Source organism: Bidens hawaiensis, unplaced genomic scaffold (genome assembly GCF_021521415.1).
Source record: "Bidens hawaiensis isolate Kalapana, Puna unplaced genomic scaffold, B.hawaiensis_p1.1 tig00020514_1, whole genome shotgun sequence".
Taxonomy (NCBI): domain Eukaryota; kingdom Viridiplantae; phylum Streptophyta; class Magnoliopsida; order Asterales; family Asteraceae; genus Bidens; species Bidens hawaiensis.
Genome location: NW_027493133.1, coordinates 398,331 through 415,074, shown reverse-complemented (window position 1 = coordinate 415,074; position 16,744 = coordinate 398,331). Strand labels below are relative to the sequence as shown.

General features: G+C 34.8%; 3 protein-coding genes across 3 annotated transcripts; 2 read left to right on the top strand and 1 right to left on the bottom strand.

The window, feature by feature from the left end:
- The first annotated feature begins 1,194 nt into the window (after window positions 1–1,194).
- LOC143560923 (polygalacturonase inhibitor-like) lies at window positions 1,195–2,268 on the top strand. The gene has a single exon (XM_077049115.1). It carries the CDS (start codon window positions 1,195–1,197, stop codon window positions 2,194–2,196), a length of 1,002 nt encoding a protein of 333 aa, XP_076905230.1. The 3' UTR covers window positions 2,197–2,268.
- A 3,235-nt stretch (window positions 2,269–5,503) lies between these two features.
- Window positions 5,504–6,689, top strand: LOC143560926 (polygalacturonase inhibitor-like). Its single transcript, XM_077049116.1, has one exon. It carries the CDS (start codon window positions 5,556–5,558, stop codon window positions 6,555–6,557), a length of 1,002 nt encoding a protein of 333 aa, XP_076905231.1. The 5' UTR covers window positions 5,504–5,555; the 3' UTR covers window positions 6,558–6,689.
- A 2,365-nt stretch (window positions 6,690–9,054) lies between these two features.
- LOC143560922 (polygalacturonase inhibitor-like) lies at window positions 9,055–10,083 on the bottom strand. The gene has a single exon (XM_077049114.1). It carries the CDS (start codon window positions 10,076–10,078, stop codon window positions 9,086–9,088), a length of 993 nt encoding a protein of 330 aa, XP_076905229.1. The 5' UTR covers window positions 10,079–10,083; the 3' UTR covers window positions 9,055–9,085.
- Window positions 10,084–16,744: the final 6,661 nt, after the last annotated feature.

The following is a 16,744-nucleotide window of genomic DNA, read 5'->3' as shown; positions in this document are numbered from 1 at the left end:
CTAAACGAACGTGACAAATAACTCACCAACCCGCTAAACAAAAGCATCCTTGAAGCATTAGAAATTATTATTCTACACAACATGGTTTTCGATTAAATGAATTAAAAGACATTTTGGGTCTTTGTGTTTGATTATTGGAAGCCATATTATAAATCTTAGACCCATTGTTTTTTTTTAACAAATAAATTTGTTCACTTAATGGGGTTTGAACTCCAGCTTCGATTGCAGACTCTAATCACCTAGCAAAGTGTAAGTGAAGAATAAAATAAGATTTGAAAATCTTTTTCACATGAATATTTAAAATTTTAAATGCTCGACTAAAGTGAACAAGAAAACACATTGTTGGCATGCATGAGTATGATGTGTGGACCACCCCCGGTTTACATGTCCTGTCCCTTTCCCCGCATCAGATGCACATGCTTGTACCTTGTACGATAACACAGCCTTATGACGAACTCTTGTTGTAGCTTCAGCAATGTATATTGAACAAGTCTACATGTTTGTACTTTGTCAGCCTTTTAACAAATAGTTGAAAACGTTACTATTTCTGGTTACCTTTCTCCTAGTTTTATTTTGAATTCAAGACAAAGTGCATAGGATCCCTTTATTTTGCTATTGAAGTTCATTGGATATAATTCGAACCGTATGCAAACATATAAATGCAACAAATGATTGAGAAAAAATTGTACATAATCATTATTTCTATATTTTTGCTTTTACATGGTTGTAACTAAAATAAAACCGCTACATATATTTGTTTCATTAGAATATCATCGCATCAAATAATAAGCCGTGGAATCTTGTTTAGTTTTAAATAATTTACGGAATCTTATCTCGTATCAAATAATTGACGAAAAATTGTATTGTGTCAAATAATCACCGTCATGCGAATATGTGAGAATCCCGGTATGGCCCAAATACATAACATATACGAGTCTGGGCAGCGTGATTCTGAAAGTCTGATATGACGTCAGTGTACAGAAATTCCACGCAACTTGTATAGGCTATACGAGTCTTGCAAAGGGTATATGAAAAACGGGCGGGACATCTTATTAGCATGACCCTAATTCTAACTTAGTAGCAACAAATATTAATGTGCTTAAAAGAAGTCTTGAATCTGTTTACCCTCCAAAAAAATCTATATCTATAAATAGACACTAAAACTAAAGGAAAAAAAACCGAACCATACCAAGAATGAAGAAAACAATCTTCATCACATCCATCTTCATCCTTCTCTCTCTCCTCACCCCCTCTCTCTCTAGCACCCCAACCTGCAACAAAAATGACGAAAAAGCCCTCTTCCAAATCAAGAAATCCCTAGGAAACCCTTACCACTTAACCTCATGGAAGAAGAACGAAGATTGTTGCACATGGTACTGTGTCAAATGCGACCGAACCACCGGCCGTATTAACGAACTCACCATCTTCTCCGGCAACATAACCGGCCAAATCCCACCTGAAGTCGGTAACCTCCCTTACCTCAAATACCTGGAGTTCCGAAAACTCACCAACCTCACCGGTCAAATCCCATCATCCATTTCTAAACTCACCCACCTCACCATGCTCACACTAAGCTGGACTGACTTATCCGGTCCAGTACCTTCATTCATCAGCCAACTCAAAACCCTAAATTATCTAGACCTGTCATTCAATAAACTCACAGGCTCTATACCTCCAGAGCTTGCAACGTTACCAAAACTTATTGAAATGGACCTCAGCAGAAACAAGCTTACAGGTGTAATCCCGGAATCATTCGGGAAGTTAAGTAAAACCTTCGTAGCTCTTCACCTTTCACATAACCAGTTAACTGGGCATGTACCAAAATCTTTAAATATTTCAACGATAGATTTAGCAAGAAACCAACTGACGGGTGACTTGAGCTTGATTTTTGGAAAGAATAAGGCGATTGAAAGAGCTGACTTTTCGAGGAATGGCTTCCAGTTTGATATTTCAAAGGTGGTGTTTCCGAAGAGCTTGACGTGGTTGGATTTGAATCATAATAAGATTTATGGGAGTTTGCCGGCGACGTTGACGGGACTACATTTGCAGAATTTTAATGTGAGTTATAATAAGTTGTGTGGGAAGATTCCTCGAGGTGGAGAGTTGCAGAAAATGGAACTGACGTCGTATTTTCATAACCAGTGTTTGTGTGGGTCTCCGATGCCGGCTTGTTCCAAAAGATCTGGACTGTTCTAAACTAGAGACATGAAGTATGATTATGGTTTAGTTCAGGTTTATGTTATGCTATCTAAATTTCAGTACTTTTTAAGTTTTTAGTAGTGTTGAGGGTTTTAAATGTGTGTTTGAATGTATTTGAAGATTGGGTGTCATGAATTGGACTCCTCTTTATTTCTCTATCTATTATAACTAGGATCTTCAAGTATCTTGTGGTTGAGTCTTGTTTAAAACTCTCTTGAAAATGCGTGAGTGATGTTCGCTTGAAATCGGCTGGTTTGTAAATGTTCCAAGCCTAATTAAGGGAAGCGCACTCGTAAACTAGCTTGTTTGGTTATATTAAATTTAACTAGTTTTATAGCCCATGTCACACACGGGATAATTCAAATTATAAAATTATAAGTAAAACAAATAATTATATAACGTATATGAAAAAAATATATATATTACATCTATACTTATATCTATACAATCTGTACATAAATTGATTTTTTATACATCACAAAATGATTTTTTTAAATGAATTTAATAAAAAAAAAATATCCGTGTAAAATCGTATTCGAGAATGCTTCTTTCTATTGAAAAATTCATTCTCGGTGTCATGTATGTATAATTGAAAGAATTTTGGTTATGAACCAATTTCGAAAATAAGACTTCTAATACGATTGTAGTTCTAACAACTCTGCCTAAATACAAAAGAGGCGTTACCTTTATTGATATATTTATCAATTTACCACCCATCAAAGGAAAATATGATATTAAATTGTAGCAATGAATGTTCTTCAAGAATTATGTTTTTCCGAGCTACACCATAAAAAAGATTTTGATAAGTTTTAGAGAGCTTCTTGATAACCTAAAAATTAGCATGTTAACCAATTCAATTTTGTGAATATTTTGTTTCATTTGAACATAGTTTTGCATGACATGCTTCCGTTACAACGTTTTGATCACCATTAAAGGAAAAGTTAATGTTGAGATAAATATTTCAAATTTGATAAAAGTTAAAAGAATTGATAGGCATGGGGGTGGCATGTCGAAAGTGTTCGCAATCTTTTCTTAAATTTTAATAGTTTAGGGAAAAATAGTCAAGTTGCCAAATCCCGAACCTTTTGATTATTTCAAAAAATGCCCTTAAAAATAAACTTGAAACCCGAATCATGTTTAAAATTCTAACTTTCATATTTTTGACATGTTAAAGTCAACACTTTGAACTCATAACAGATTTAACGACAAATGTATTTTGCATTCTCAAACTTTTAAAAATACTCAAAATTTTCATTTTTGACCCGTAACAAATTTTGACCTAAATGTAGTTACCTTGTACCAAACAATCTATTAACCAACTTTTAACCCATAAAATGAAATTTAACTTCCACAAAAAACCCGAAACAATTTTTCATTTGAGAAACATGATTTTTGTTGATTTTTGGAATTCACAAAGTATTTTGAAATATATAGTAAAATAATATGTTAATATTTATATTTATAAAAAAAATATAGATATTATATAAATATAGTGTAAAAGAAAAGTGAATAATTATTGATTTATTACATATATTAGGGTATATTAGTTTTGGAGGAAAAAAATTTGTGAGAATTAACCAAAATATGACAAGTGTCCCCATTTATTTTACTTTATTAGAATAGGTAGATGGCATATTTTAATACATGTACAAAATATATATAATTTAAAAACAAATTGATGAATTAATATTTGACTCGAGCTTCATTTCAACTCGTGAAGGTAGATAAGGTAAAACGAGTTAACATGTTTAACTTCAAGCCCATACCCAACCTAGATTGTATCACCTCATTTACAGCACTATGAGAGTTTGTGTTAGGGTTGTAAACGAGACGAGTCTGTGTTCATCCGTTAAGCTTTTATCAGACAAACAGACGATTCACAAACACCCTATCGAACAAAAGTTCGTGTGCGTGTCCATTCATTAACGAATTGAGTTTGTCTGTGCCTGTTTGTTAGTATTGTAAATAGACGCTAACAGACACTAAGAGAAAACCGAACACTAATGGGCAATGATGGGTAAACAAACACCAATGGACACTAATGAACGTTAATGGACAAACAAGCATAAACATATTAAAATACTTAACATAAACCTTAATGAACATTGCACTACATGATATTCAAAAATACTTAGCACTTAACATAGTTGCCAAACATATAATCATATCAAAATAATGTTTTGGTTTTCAAAATCAACAAACTTCTTGTGTTTCACGATAAACAAGCTTCAAATTCTTAATTATTCAAGGATTTCAACATACACAACACTTTTAAACGGGCGTTACCCGACGTAATCAGACGGACGTTACAGGACGTTCACGAACACTATTGAACGAGCACGGCCTTTGTCTGTATTCGTCCATTAGGCTTACCGAACAAAATTTTTTTGTCCATGTCCGGTTCATTTAATAAGCGGACGAACACAAATGAACTTATCACCGAACGGATAGTCGGACGCCTGGTTCGCTTACAGCCCTAAGTTTGTTTACTTGAAATGGTAACAATCAAAGTTCTCTGATATGGTATTTTGACATGATTCATCAAAGGGCAAGGGACATTAGAACCGTGCAGTTAAACCTTGATTGTTAGAGTCCACATTTTCATTTTGTGAATGTGAGCAACCCTTTTACTTCTGGGTCCAACCCAAAGTTTACATGTATATTTTGCTTTGCTAATCCCACATATGCCCCATTTTCACCTTCATAATGATTAATGATTATCCAAATTAATGATCTTGTTTTTGCTTCACGATCTTTAATGATTATCTAACACATGTCTTGGACTCCTAGAGTTGGTAATCCCTGTAGTAGATATAAAGTCTTTTAAACAACCGAAGTAAAATTGTCAACCTTATATATATTTTTTTATTCCAATCAGTTTTTCTTAATTGTGGGCTAGGACTATTTCCTGTAACCCATTATTTAGTCCATTTATATTTACTTCATTTAAGCTTGGCCCATGAGAATCCCAAATTTACTTCTTTTCTCTTACGGTAGTTGACTTTAATTTCCTTTAATTCATTTGCATGAGTGCATGACATCCATGCCTATTATTCAGCAAGCCCAATTCCAAGTTGTGAAACTTGATGTGAGAACCCGTTTGTTTGCTACTAACCCGTTTGATAGAAGTCAATTTAACAGTTGTCCCACAATCAATAATTGACTTTGGTATGGATTGCTACGTCGGTAATGATTTGGCTTTGAATGTATTACTACGTGGGGTCCCTTGGTCCCCCATCTACACGTATACATTTTAATAAATACCTTTAACTAAGAAGCCTCAAGCCGTAAACTGTTTTTCCTCTACAAAATCTATAAATAACACTCAACCTACGACAACAAAAACCATAACAAAAATGAAGAACTCAACCTTCACCACTTCCATCATCTCTCTCCTCATCGTCCTATCTCTACCCTCCCCCTCTCTCTCTGCCTCCAAACCATGCAACAAAAACGACGAAAAAGTCCTCTTTCAAATCAAGAAATCCCTAGGAAACCCTTACCTTTTAGCCTCTTGGCAAACCACTCTAGATTGCTGCAAATGGTACTGTCTCAAATGCAACAAGACCACCGGCCGTGTCATCGAACTCACCATCTTCTCTGGCAACATATCCGGCCAAATCCCACCAGAAGTCGGTGACCTCCCGTACCTCCAAACACTCGAGTTCCGAAAACTCACCAACCTCACCGGACAAATCCCATCGTCCATCACTAAACTTACTCAACTCACCATGCTCAGATTAAGCTGGACTAATCTATCCGGTCCAGTCCCTTCATTCATCAGCCAACTCACAAACTTAAACTTTCTCGACTTATCATTTAATAATCTCACTGGAACCATACCCCCAGAGCTTGCAAAGTTGACAAAACTTAACGGCTTACACCTCGACAGAAACAAGCTCACGGGAGTCATCCCAGAATCATTCGGGACATTCACGGGAAGCGTCCCGGATCTTTACCTTTCACATAACCAGCTAACTGGAACCGTACCCAAATCGTTAGGGTACTTAAACTTCACAGTGATAGACTTCTCAAGAAACCAGCTGACAGGTGATTTAAGCATGTTTTTTGGACCAAACAAAACTATTCAAATAGTTGATTTCTCAAGGAACAACTTCCAGTTTAACCTATCGGATGTAAAACTCCCGGCGAGCTTGACATCTTTAGATTTGAATCAAAATAGTATTTTTGGTGGTCTGCCGGCGGAGTTGACTGGATTAAGTTTGCAGTACTTGAACGTGAGTTATAATAGGTTGTGTGGGGCGATTCCTCAAGGTGGAAACCTCCAGGATTTTGATAACACGTCGTATTTTCATAACCGATGCCTGTGTGGATCGCCGTTGGCGGCGTGTACCTGAATATGTGTGACTCCGGCGGGCTATATTAAATCAGCGATGGATATAATATTCATGACAGCGAATAAGAGAGAAGATTGTTACGGACCGCCGTGTTATTGAAAGCCTTGTTCCCCGCGTTTATATGGGATCTAATTATTCTTATTCTTGTCGGTGTAATTATATTTGTGTATCCGAATATAAAATGATATTTATCGGTGAAAAATAATAAATAATAAATAACTTTGTATTTAAGAGTTAAGCCAGTCAGACAAACATAAATTACCATTATTTCGGTAACTCGTGATTGGTTTAGTTATGGTTCATATTAAACTAATATTATTGAAATGTTGTACAATTTATTAGATTACAACATCATTGGTCATGGTTTAGGCATCGCAAATTATTGCAAGTTCGCTAAAAGCATTTATCACTCCAGAAAGAATGTTGTTCATGAGATAGGTGGGGTGAGGGAGGAAAGACATATCATGGAGTACATATGTATAACAGATTCCTATATGTGAAAAATTACTGTACCTCGCTCAAGGGAGGGCTTTTTGTCAAACTTTCAAATGTGAGAAAAGACAATTTTTTTTTCTTTTGACCAACTAAGAATCTCATATGCAAACTTACTCTTTTCGGGATTACGTTTAAGGTTGACTTCTCGACCGCCATGAGAGCGTACCACCGTGAAGCACGGGAACCAGATGAACCCCTGTCGGAATATCTTAAACTATGATTCGTACCTTCACTCATATGCCCATGAAGATGGCCAAAGTGAAAATTAAGCATGCACCTCTGTTAGAGAGGTCAACCCAATTAACCACTATATCAAATTCACATGACAATGGCTATTTTTTCCCTTCAATTATAAGAATGGTATATGAATATATCTCATATAACGCTACCATTATCTTTTGTTACCGGTAAAGGTTTAACCATTTGAAGTCTTTTAAGCATATGCGGGTGCATGAAATAAGTAGGTGATATTCTGCCAAAGTTAAGTCGAGGCTTTTGGATTGGACCGATATATATGTTAGCCATTGGAATTGTTTTTTTTTTTTTTTTTTCCTTTGGTTGTTATTCGTGTCGCTATTTAATTAAGCACTTTACTAGTATTGTATCCAAATCCATTTTTAGTGTGCGTAGCCTTCTCGGAACCATCATGAATATCTAATTGTCTACTCACTATGGCTCCCACCGATTAAGCTGTATGTATTCCCACCGATTAAGCTGTATGTATTGTTTCCCAAAATAGAAGGCCAAAGTAATACTTTCCATGACAGTGAATAAGATAAGATAGCTCCAAACTGTCGCATTCATTGAGTGCAATGTTTCCCGCGTTTACATGGATATAATTCTTGTTAATATTTTTATTCTTTTATTCGGATATAAAATAATATTTATTGATAATAAATTTAGAAAAAGAAAACATTGAACTTAAGACAACGAAAACAATTAGTTTATTAACCAGTGGTTGACTTACTTATGGTTTTATAGTTTTATTTAATTCATTTAATTGAAAGGTTGTATTCTTTATTATGATCACAAAGAACAATATTGCATTTATACCGGTAACTAATTGAAATGTTGAAAAATGCACACAGCTAACCAGTTGCAGTGACGGACTTGTAATTTTTATTCCACGGATTGGAAATATTTAAAAGGTTGAAAACATATTGCGTTTCGCCTGCATAATAAATTTTCGTTTCAGTCCGAGTCAGGTTATTGTTTCATGTCACAAAACTATAAATTTAAATTTATTCAATTAATCATCCAATCTAGCAAAAAAAAAAATAAGCAGAGTAAAAGCTAAAGAAAAAACTTAAATTCAGTATATTTGGCAATCAGACGATGAGACAACCCTCGACAATTGGCGAAGTTTTGGGTTAAAAAAAAAGGTTAAACTGGTTGCATTTTTGTGAACCCGAATTATGTGTGTGCAGTTTAGAGTTGAAATAACATGAATAATAAAATGGATTAGGTTTGCGTTACACATTTCAACTTGTTACCTGCCAACTCAAAACGACTGACAGCCCTAATTTTTGTGTGTGTTTATGGTATTTCAAGTTAGGTTCCTTTCCGTTTATTAATATTGGTCTTGTGTTTTAATGTTCGTGCGTTATCGCTTCTCGCTTTCCTTATTCGAACTTCGAATTTCATTTTTAATCCCTATCGTTTACGGAACTTGAACCCATAATCCCCCGTCTCAAATTCAGATATTTAAATACTTTTTCTTTAATATACCATCAATCATTAGTGATACAACTTCTCCCAAGTTTCGTACTTTCGTTTTTATGAATCCGCCAATAAAAAATTATCACATCTAGTTTAATTTTTTTTTATCATGTCTATTAACTATTATAAAATATTAAAATAGCAAATGCGGTCAACTGTCAACATGGCTCCGTGATATTCAATAAATGCGGCGGTCTGGATTATCTTATTACATTTGCTTCATAAGTCCCTAGTCTTAAAAAACTATCACTTTGGCTCTTCTATTTTGCGAAACACGATTTTATTCAGGATAATTGGCCGGAGTCATTAGATATTCAACTACATGCCGACAACGGCGACCCACACAGACACCGGTTATGAAAATACGACGTGTTATCAAACTTCTGCAACTCACCACCTTGAGGAATCTCCCCACACAACCTATTATAACTCACATTCAAGTACTGCAAACTTAGCCCGGTCAACGTTGCAGGCAGCCTCCCATAAATTTTATTATGATTCAACTCTAAATACGTCAAGCTTTCCGGAAACTCCGTCCCGGACATGTTAAACTGGAAACTGTTCCTAGAAAAGTCAGCTATTCGAATCGTCTTGTTTGTCCCAAAAAACATGCTTAAATCACCCGTCAGGTGGTTTCTTGATAACTCTATCCATGTGAAGTTTAAATCCCCTAAAGATTTGGGTACATCTCCGGTTAACTGGTTATGTGAAAGGTAAAGACTCGGGACGCTTCCTCTGAACGTCCCGAATGATTTGGGGATGCCTCCCGTGAGCTTGTTTCTGTCTAGACGTATGGCAACAAGTTTAGTCAACTTTGCAAGCTCTGAGGGTATAGAGCCAGTGAGACTATTGAATGATAAGTCTAGAAAGTTTAAGTTTGTGAGTTGGCTGAGGAAGGAAGGGACCGGACCGGATAGATTAGTCCAGCTTAATCTGAGGTTAGTGAGGTGAGTAAGTTTAGTAATGGATGATGGGATTTGTCCGGTGAGGTTGGTGAGTTTGTGAAACTCTAATGTTTGGAGGTAAGGGAGGTCACCGACTTCTGGTGGGATTTGGCCGGATATGTTGCCCGAGAAGATGGTGAGTTCGACGACACGGCCGGTGGTTTTGTTGCATTTGAGACAGTACCATTTGCAGCAATCTAGAGTGGTTTGCCAAGAGGCTAAAAGGTAAGGGTTTCCTAGGGATTTCTTGATTTGAAAGAGGACTTTTTTGTCGTTTTTGTTGCATGGTTTGGAGACGGAGAGAGATGGAGTGGGGAGAGAAAGAAAGGTGAGGATGGATATGATGAAGATTGTTTTCTTCATTCTTGTTTGTTATTTGTTTTTTTAACTTTAATGTGTGTTTATAGATTTTTGTGGAGGCAAAATAGATTACGGATTCTCAAGTAGCCGCGCACTATAGTGCATTATCAAGATTGGGACTATTTTTTTTTAAAGGGAAATACCTTTTGCTTATGGTTCTAGCGGTAAGAAGTAACATGCCAAGCTTAATGATTTAATTACTTCATATTTCAGGAAAATATATGGTTTTTACGTGGTGGCTTTGTTACGACGTCGACAGATGTTCCCCGTCTCATAGTAACAATTTCAACATAAAAGTCGAGAGATTAGGAGCCAAGGGCGAGATAATGAGAATGAAGACAAGAAAGAGACAGAAGATACATTTTAAAGCAGGAACTTACAAGCAATCTTTTATGTTGCCAAAATAGAGAAATGCAACGATAAAACTTCCTTTAAAACGATGTGATAGAGCGCAACGTAGAGTTGAGATGGAGGATGAATTGAATATACAAAGATAATTAAGCACATAAAGCTTAATTAACAAAATTGGAGGCCCTTATGTGTTTATGCCTCAACTTCAGCTAGTTATATCTTTTTTAGTTCACCACCTTTCTTCATATTAGTTTTTGTTAGGGGTGTTTGGGATTCCTTATTTTTGTCTTCTTATAACTCATTGAAAAGTTAAGATATGTTCGGGGTTGCTTAATATATGAGTGAAAAAATTTCATAAGTCATAAGGTTGTGACTTTTGACTTATAAGGAGGTAAAAATAAGAAATCCCAAGCACCCGCTTACTACTTTGGCATTATTTACATGTTCCTTAGATATAAAATATTACACATTAATCAAATGATCAACAAGATGTGATAGAAGACAACATAGAGTGTTGCTTTCGCTTTTTCCATGAGCTTTTTCTTTCATATTGGGAAAAAATGACTCGAAGTCCCGGATTGATAATCAAACACGAAGTAAATGAATAACTCTCATTTGTATTAACTCGGTTTGACTCTTGATTAACCTTAACTTGGTTGCATCTAGATGAACCCTAACTCAACATCTCGTGTGTGTCTCTAGATAAACCCTAAGTCGGTTGCATCTCACATATGTGTTTAATGTCTAACCATAACTCGGCTTATATAGACTAACTTAACTTGCTGGTCAAGACATTACAAAATATAATAAACCCATTACATATGAATGAATCCCTCGGGCCCAATAGGTCCAACCCGGTCACCTACAAATGAGGAACCTATTATGTTGGAAATTGCGTCCAACCATCACCCTACTCGAAATAGACGAATCTTTGTCTCCAAACTTCTCTTCTTTTATCTGTTTGATTTGACCAACGATCTTGACCTTTTCGGCTTTCACAACCATCTTGGTCGTCATAATCTCGGCCTTGTCCACCGGTTTCACGGTCTTTTCCACGTCCCGGTGAACCCGACCAACCCTTACCTCGACTCCCGGACTGATCATACAACTTGCCTTTATAACTACTTTTTGATCGATTGAAAAGTAACTGACTTTGGGAAGTTGAAGTGCGTTCTCTCTATTGCAGACGTTCCTCAAACGCTTTAAGTCATCCAACAACATCTTCAAACAACATACTATCAAAATCAGCAGTTTGCTCGATTGAGGCTACGACTTAGAAGTATTTGTCTGGAACCGCATCCGGTAACTTTTTCACCAAGGCATCTTGCTCGAAAACATAACCAAGGCTTGTTGCCTTTGAAACCACACCTGTTATTTTTCCTGCAAACTGGTCAATAATCTCGTCTTCCATCATCTTGAGTTTCTCAAATTCACTTTTCAATGTTAGCAGTCGAGCATTTTGGACTCGCTCGGCCCCAACATACCGTGCCTTCAAAGTCGTCCATATTTCTCTAGCATTCTTGTATTGAGAAATTTGAAAAAGAATATCACCTTCCATCACTTGAAACAAAAACGATCTTGCCCATTGCCCTTGATCATCCAAGATCGTTCCACCATAATCCCCCAAGTGATGTAATTTGTTCCGGTCAACTTTGGAACTTTGTGTGATACCCCCCCCCCCCTCGGTCGCTTAATTTAGGTTGGATTATCGGATATTCTTTGTTACATGTCATTCACGAAGTCGAACCCTCTTGCTCCACTCCATTGAAATAAGTACGAATAAATTAGTCCCAAACAATTTTTCAGAATATCTCTCAAAAAACTGAATCACCAATAGTCATCTTCGAAACAAAAACCAAAACCACTAATTGACTTTTGCTTTCTTTAACTAAATAAATAAATCAAAACAATTATTTTCTTGAACTCCTCGTCACAAAAGAAAATCAAACTTATTCTTTTTTTTGTAAAACATGTGAGAGAGATTTGTAAATTATATAGTATGATTATGAATGTTTGTGAGTACCAATGGGGTGGTGGTCCATTGGCAAAGGTAAAACCTTTAAACACCTAGGGGAAGAGAAGGTCTTGGATTCAAGTCCCATAAACAACAAGGATTAAAAGTTCACTATTCGAAGAAAATAAAATAAAAAATGAGTGGTTGTGTGTAGAGGAGAGATAAAATGTTATATTGGAAAATTAAATTTGGGGTTTCATTGTTCATATCGTATAATTTACTAATATTTCTAAAAGTTATATTGAAATCTTTGATTTTTAATGTAATATATGATATATATAGATATATGATAGAGAATGAGTTGAAAATGCTCTAACAATCTTTAATTGTCCAAAAGAAAACAAATACCCTTTTGTTTTATTTGTTTAAATCGATGCTCACAGCAAGCAATCGTAAATTCTCTATCTCAAAGATTTCATACTTGAAACTAGTTAACAACTGAAATTGCTACGAGACAGCCCTTCGAAATTCACCAACTTGGTTCCCGAATTTCGAAGTCAAGAGGACAACCCCTGTTGCATACGCCGTAAACTTTCCGGAGCAAGTTGTTGTCGTCGGTAGCTAACATGACTCATCTGCTTATGATTCGTAAACTCGCTGTCAATCTCAATTAACTCGATTATCGATTTCATGAACTTGGCTCCGATACAAATCAAGTCCTGGATCGATAATCAAACACGAAGTAAACGAATAACTCTTATTTACATTATTCAGAAAACATAACTTAAAAAACTGATTACAACTCTCAAACCCTAACTCGCCTTGACTCTTGATGAACCCTAACCTGGTTGCATCTAGATGAGCCCTAACTCGGTTGCATCTCACATTCGTGTCTAATGTCTAACCATAACTCAATTTATACAGACTAACCTAACCTGTTAGCCAATACATTAACAAATATAATAAACCCATTACATATTAGTGAATCCCACGAGCCTAATAAGTCCAATTCGATCACCTACAAGTGACGGACCTATTATGTTGTAAATTACGTCTAACAAAGACTTTGCAACCTCAAATATCAAATGGTCAAACATTGATTCCATAATCCTCTAACAACAAAGTGGAAGCCCGAGATTTTAAAACGGTGAACTGATGTTGGGTTTTGAATTCGGGTTTTCTTTTTAAAATCCGTCTTTTAGCAGTTGTGTGAACATGCATCAGATTTTAAAGGTTATAGGGAAAATTTTGTGATTATGATGGGAGCATTGGATTTGAGAACTGATTATACCTACAGTGGTTTTATAATAAAAAGAATTATATAAAATTGTTTATTTTTACGAATAGTAATTAATTTTTATATCAAATATGATCATACTTTAATAATAATTTAATACGTAGACTCGTAGAGGTATTTTAATGCGATAAAAATTTTATTGAGAGACTTTTATGAGAATAAATATAATATACGTTAGATTTTTTTGATATTTGGGCTTCAAAAAATTATAAATACAAGAAAATGTTTGAAATTTAATACTTATATATTATATCTTTTGTTATTCTTAAGAATATATAGATAAAATGTGTTTATTTATAGAATTCACACGGGTAATGAAACTGTATAAAATTCTTGAAGAGATTTTAAATGAACGAACAATTGAAAATGTACAACGAGAATACAAGATAGTATCACATCCCTAAGTACAAGATAGTCGCTAACTACTATTACTTATCCTAACTCACTAAAGTACATGGTACCTATACTATGTGACAGTGCGGGGAGGTATATTTGGTGGGAACCCCTTTTAAATTTCAATGGTTTGATAGTAACGCAACGTCTATCCTTCTATCGGTAAGAATTTCTTCTCGGTTCTTTTGTTCCTGTCAAGTCAACCAAATGGTTCTTCTTCTAAAACCATTTTGTTCCTTTTTACAAGGTTCGATGGTGATCTCCTACAAGCACGACACCAAATTTATTTATGCGTCTTAAGATAAATCACGTGTAAATTCTATCGACGGAAACACATTTTATGAACGCTGTTAGGCCAAACCAATAAACCAATACCGGTGGTAAACAAAATAATTATCTACATGGGCATGGTAGTCAACGGTGCGGGGGAACAGATGTTCAAACAACTAGATCCGTGGTCAAAGCAATATAAGTGGTCAAAGTCATCCAGCGGCCGTTCTGTTCAACATTTAAAAAAAAATTAAGTCAAACCAATATAGGTGGTCAACACTCAACAGTACGTGAATAAAGCCATTCTAATTTCTAAGGGCTTGCCCACAACAAGGCCCAAAGGTTTTTGGGCTAACCCAGTTGGTGTTAAAACTGGTTGGGCTTGGTCAAAGATAAATCAAACCCGGGTTTTTATTAAACTTGATCGAGATTCAAGTTCAAGTGTTCAACCCCTTTTTTTAATAGAAAAAACCAGCCTACTGATTCGGGTAGGGATGAAACGGGTTGAGTTATTTACCTTTTTTTCAATTAACAAAAAGAATTTCTACTGCTTACTTAAAGAATTTTTTTATTAACTTAGAGACTTTTAAGAATCATTTTATTTTTTTATTTGATATTATTTAAACATATTCTTTAGGAAATTATGTTATAGGCAATTTTGAGATTACATACATGTAATCAATAATTTATTTACGTTTAATAACCAAGTTATATATATATATATATATATATATATATATATATATATATATATATATATATATATATATATATATAATTGCCTATATAAAAATCCTATGTGTCGTGATGTGGTTGCTTCCCACCCCATCTCGTACCACCAGATTGCTTCATTAGTGAATAATGGTTTCTTATGCATTTGACTCGAATTCGCGAGCATGAGTCTTACCAAACCCAGATAATCCTTAAACGGGTTATAGCATCTTATTTATTTATAAAACCTTTAATCATCAAATAATAATTTTCGCGAGTCATGGGTCTCACCAAACCCAGATAATTCTTAAATGGGTTATAGCATCTCAATTATTTATGAAGCTCCTTAATCATCAAATAATAATTTTCACGCGTCATGGGTCTCACCAAACCCGGATTAAACGGATAATAAGATCTCATTTATTTGTGAAACCCTTTTAATATCAAACCTTAATATAATTTCTCTCATCTACATATTCAAGTCGCCGGTCTATCCTCTCCACCACCTATTTGCTTATGATTACTACCCACCATTATTAAACCCCCTCCCATGCATCAACCACCATTGTAATCTACATTAACCGCCCCTTTATCATATGACATATATTTGTTTTCATGTTTGTTCATTTAAAAAAAAATCAACATATTCGTGTTCGTTTATGTTCGACTGTTAAAAATCTAAGAAACATACACATCTCAATTGAAAGAGCCCTAACTTCAAATAAATATAATTAACGTAACAAACTACTATATACGTATTAAATTAAAACAAAACTACGTTAAAAATAAAGCAAATAATTATAGAATATAAAAATTGCAAAATGATTAAAAACAAAAACCTAAATAAAACTTCCGTAACATGGGTATAATATATATATATAAACGAAATTTTTAAAAGATCTTCGGTGGCTCCCTAAATTCTCTCTAGTCACCAGATTGTTTTATTTGTAAATGAAGGCTTATAATGCATTTGATCCGAATTCACGGGTATGAGTCTCACCAAACTCAGATAGCCCTTAAACGGGTTATAACATCTCATTAAATTAAAAATTGATCTTACCAAATATTTGATATAAAAATCCTATAAAATATGGATATACTAAAAATTAATATCCAATTTTTTAAAAAAGATATTATTTGTAATTAATAAACAATTTTATAGTAAAAAAAATAAGCGAGCCATGGGTCACCAAACCTAGATGACTTTTAAACGGATTATAACATATCATTTATTTGTAAAATTCTTTCATCATCAAACCTTAATTATATTATTAGCTTTCTTATAATAAAGAAAATTAAAATCAAAAAAATAAATATTAAAAATATAAAATATAAAATAACCCCCGTAATAAAAGAGATAAAATCTAGTATATATATATTAGAAAAGATTTGCTTGGAAACCAAGTTATATGAGAAAACTATGAAAACTCAAATATGTGATGATTAACAAGCCCACGTTGCTCTTCACGAAAACAAGCAGAAGGGCAAATACGTCGTTTACTCGTTGTCCCTTATCTCTCTTCAAAGACATACAGACATATATATGATCTATCTCCAGTTTATAATCACACATTCTCTCTATTAAACTTGGTCCATTCTCTCTCTCTCTATATATTATCTCATCTCCAACGGATTGTGTTCCTAGCTACCCACCGCCACTTGCCGGAATCAAAGCACCATGGTCGGAGGTTTT

Excerpts from the sequence above, each read along its gene's own strand:
- LOC143560923 (XM_077049115.1), top strand. The coding sequence starts at position 1,195 with ATGAAGAAAACAATCTTCATCACATCCATCTTCATCCTTCTCTCTCTC.
- LOC143560926 (XM_077049116.1), top strand. The coding sequence starts at position 5,556 with ATGAAGAACTCAACCTTCACCACTTCCATCATCTCTCTCCTCATCGTC.
- LOC143560922 (XM_077049114.1), bottom strand. The coding sequence starts at position 10,078 with ATGAAGAAAACAATCTTCATCATATCCATCCTCACCTTTCTTTCTCTC.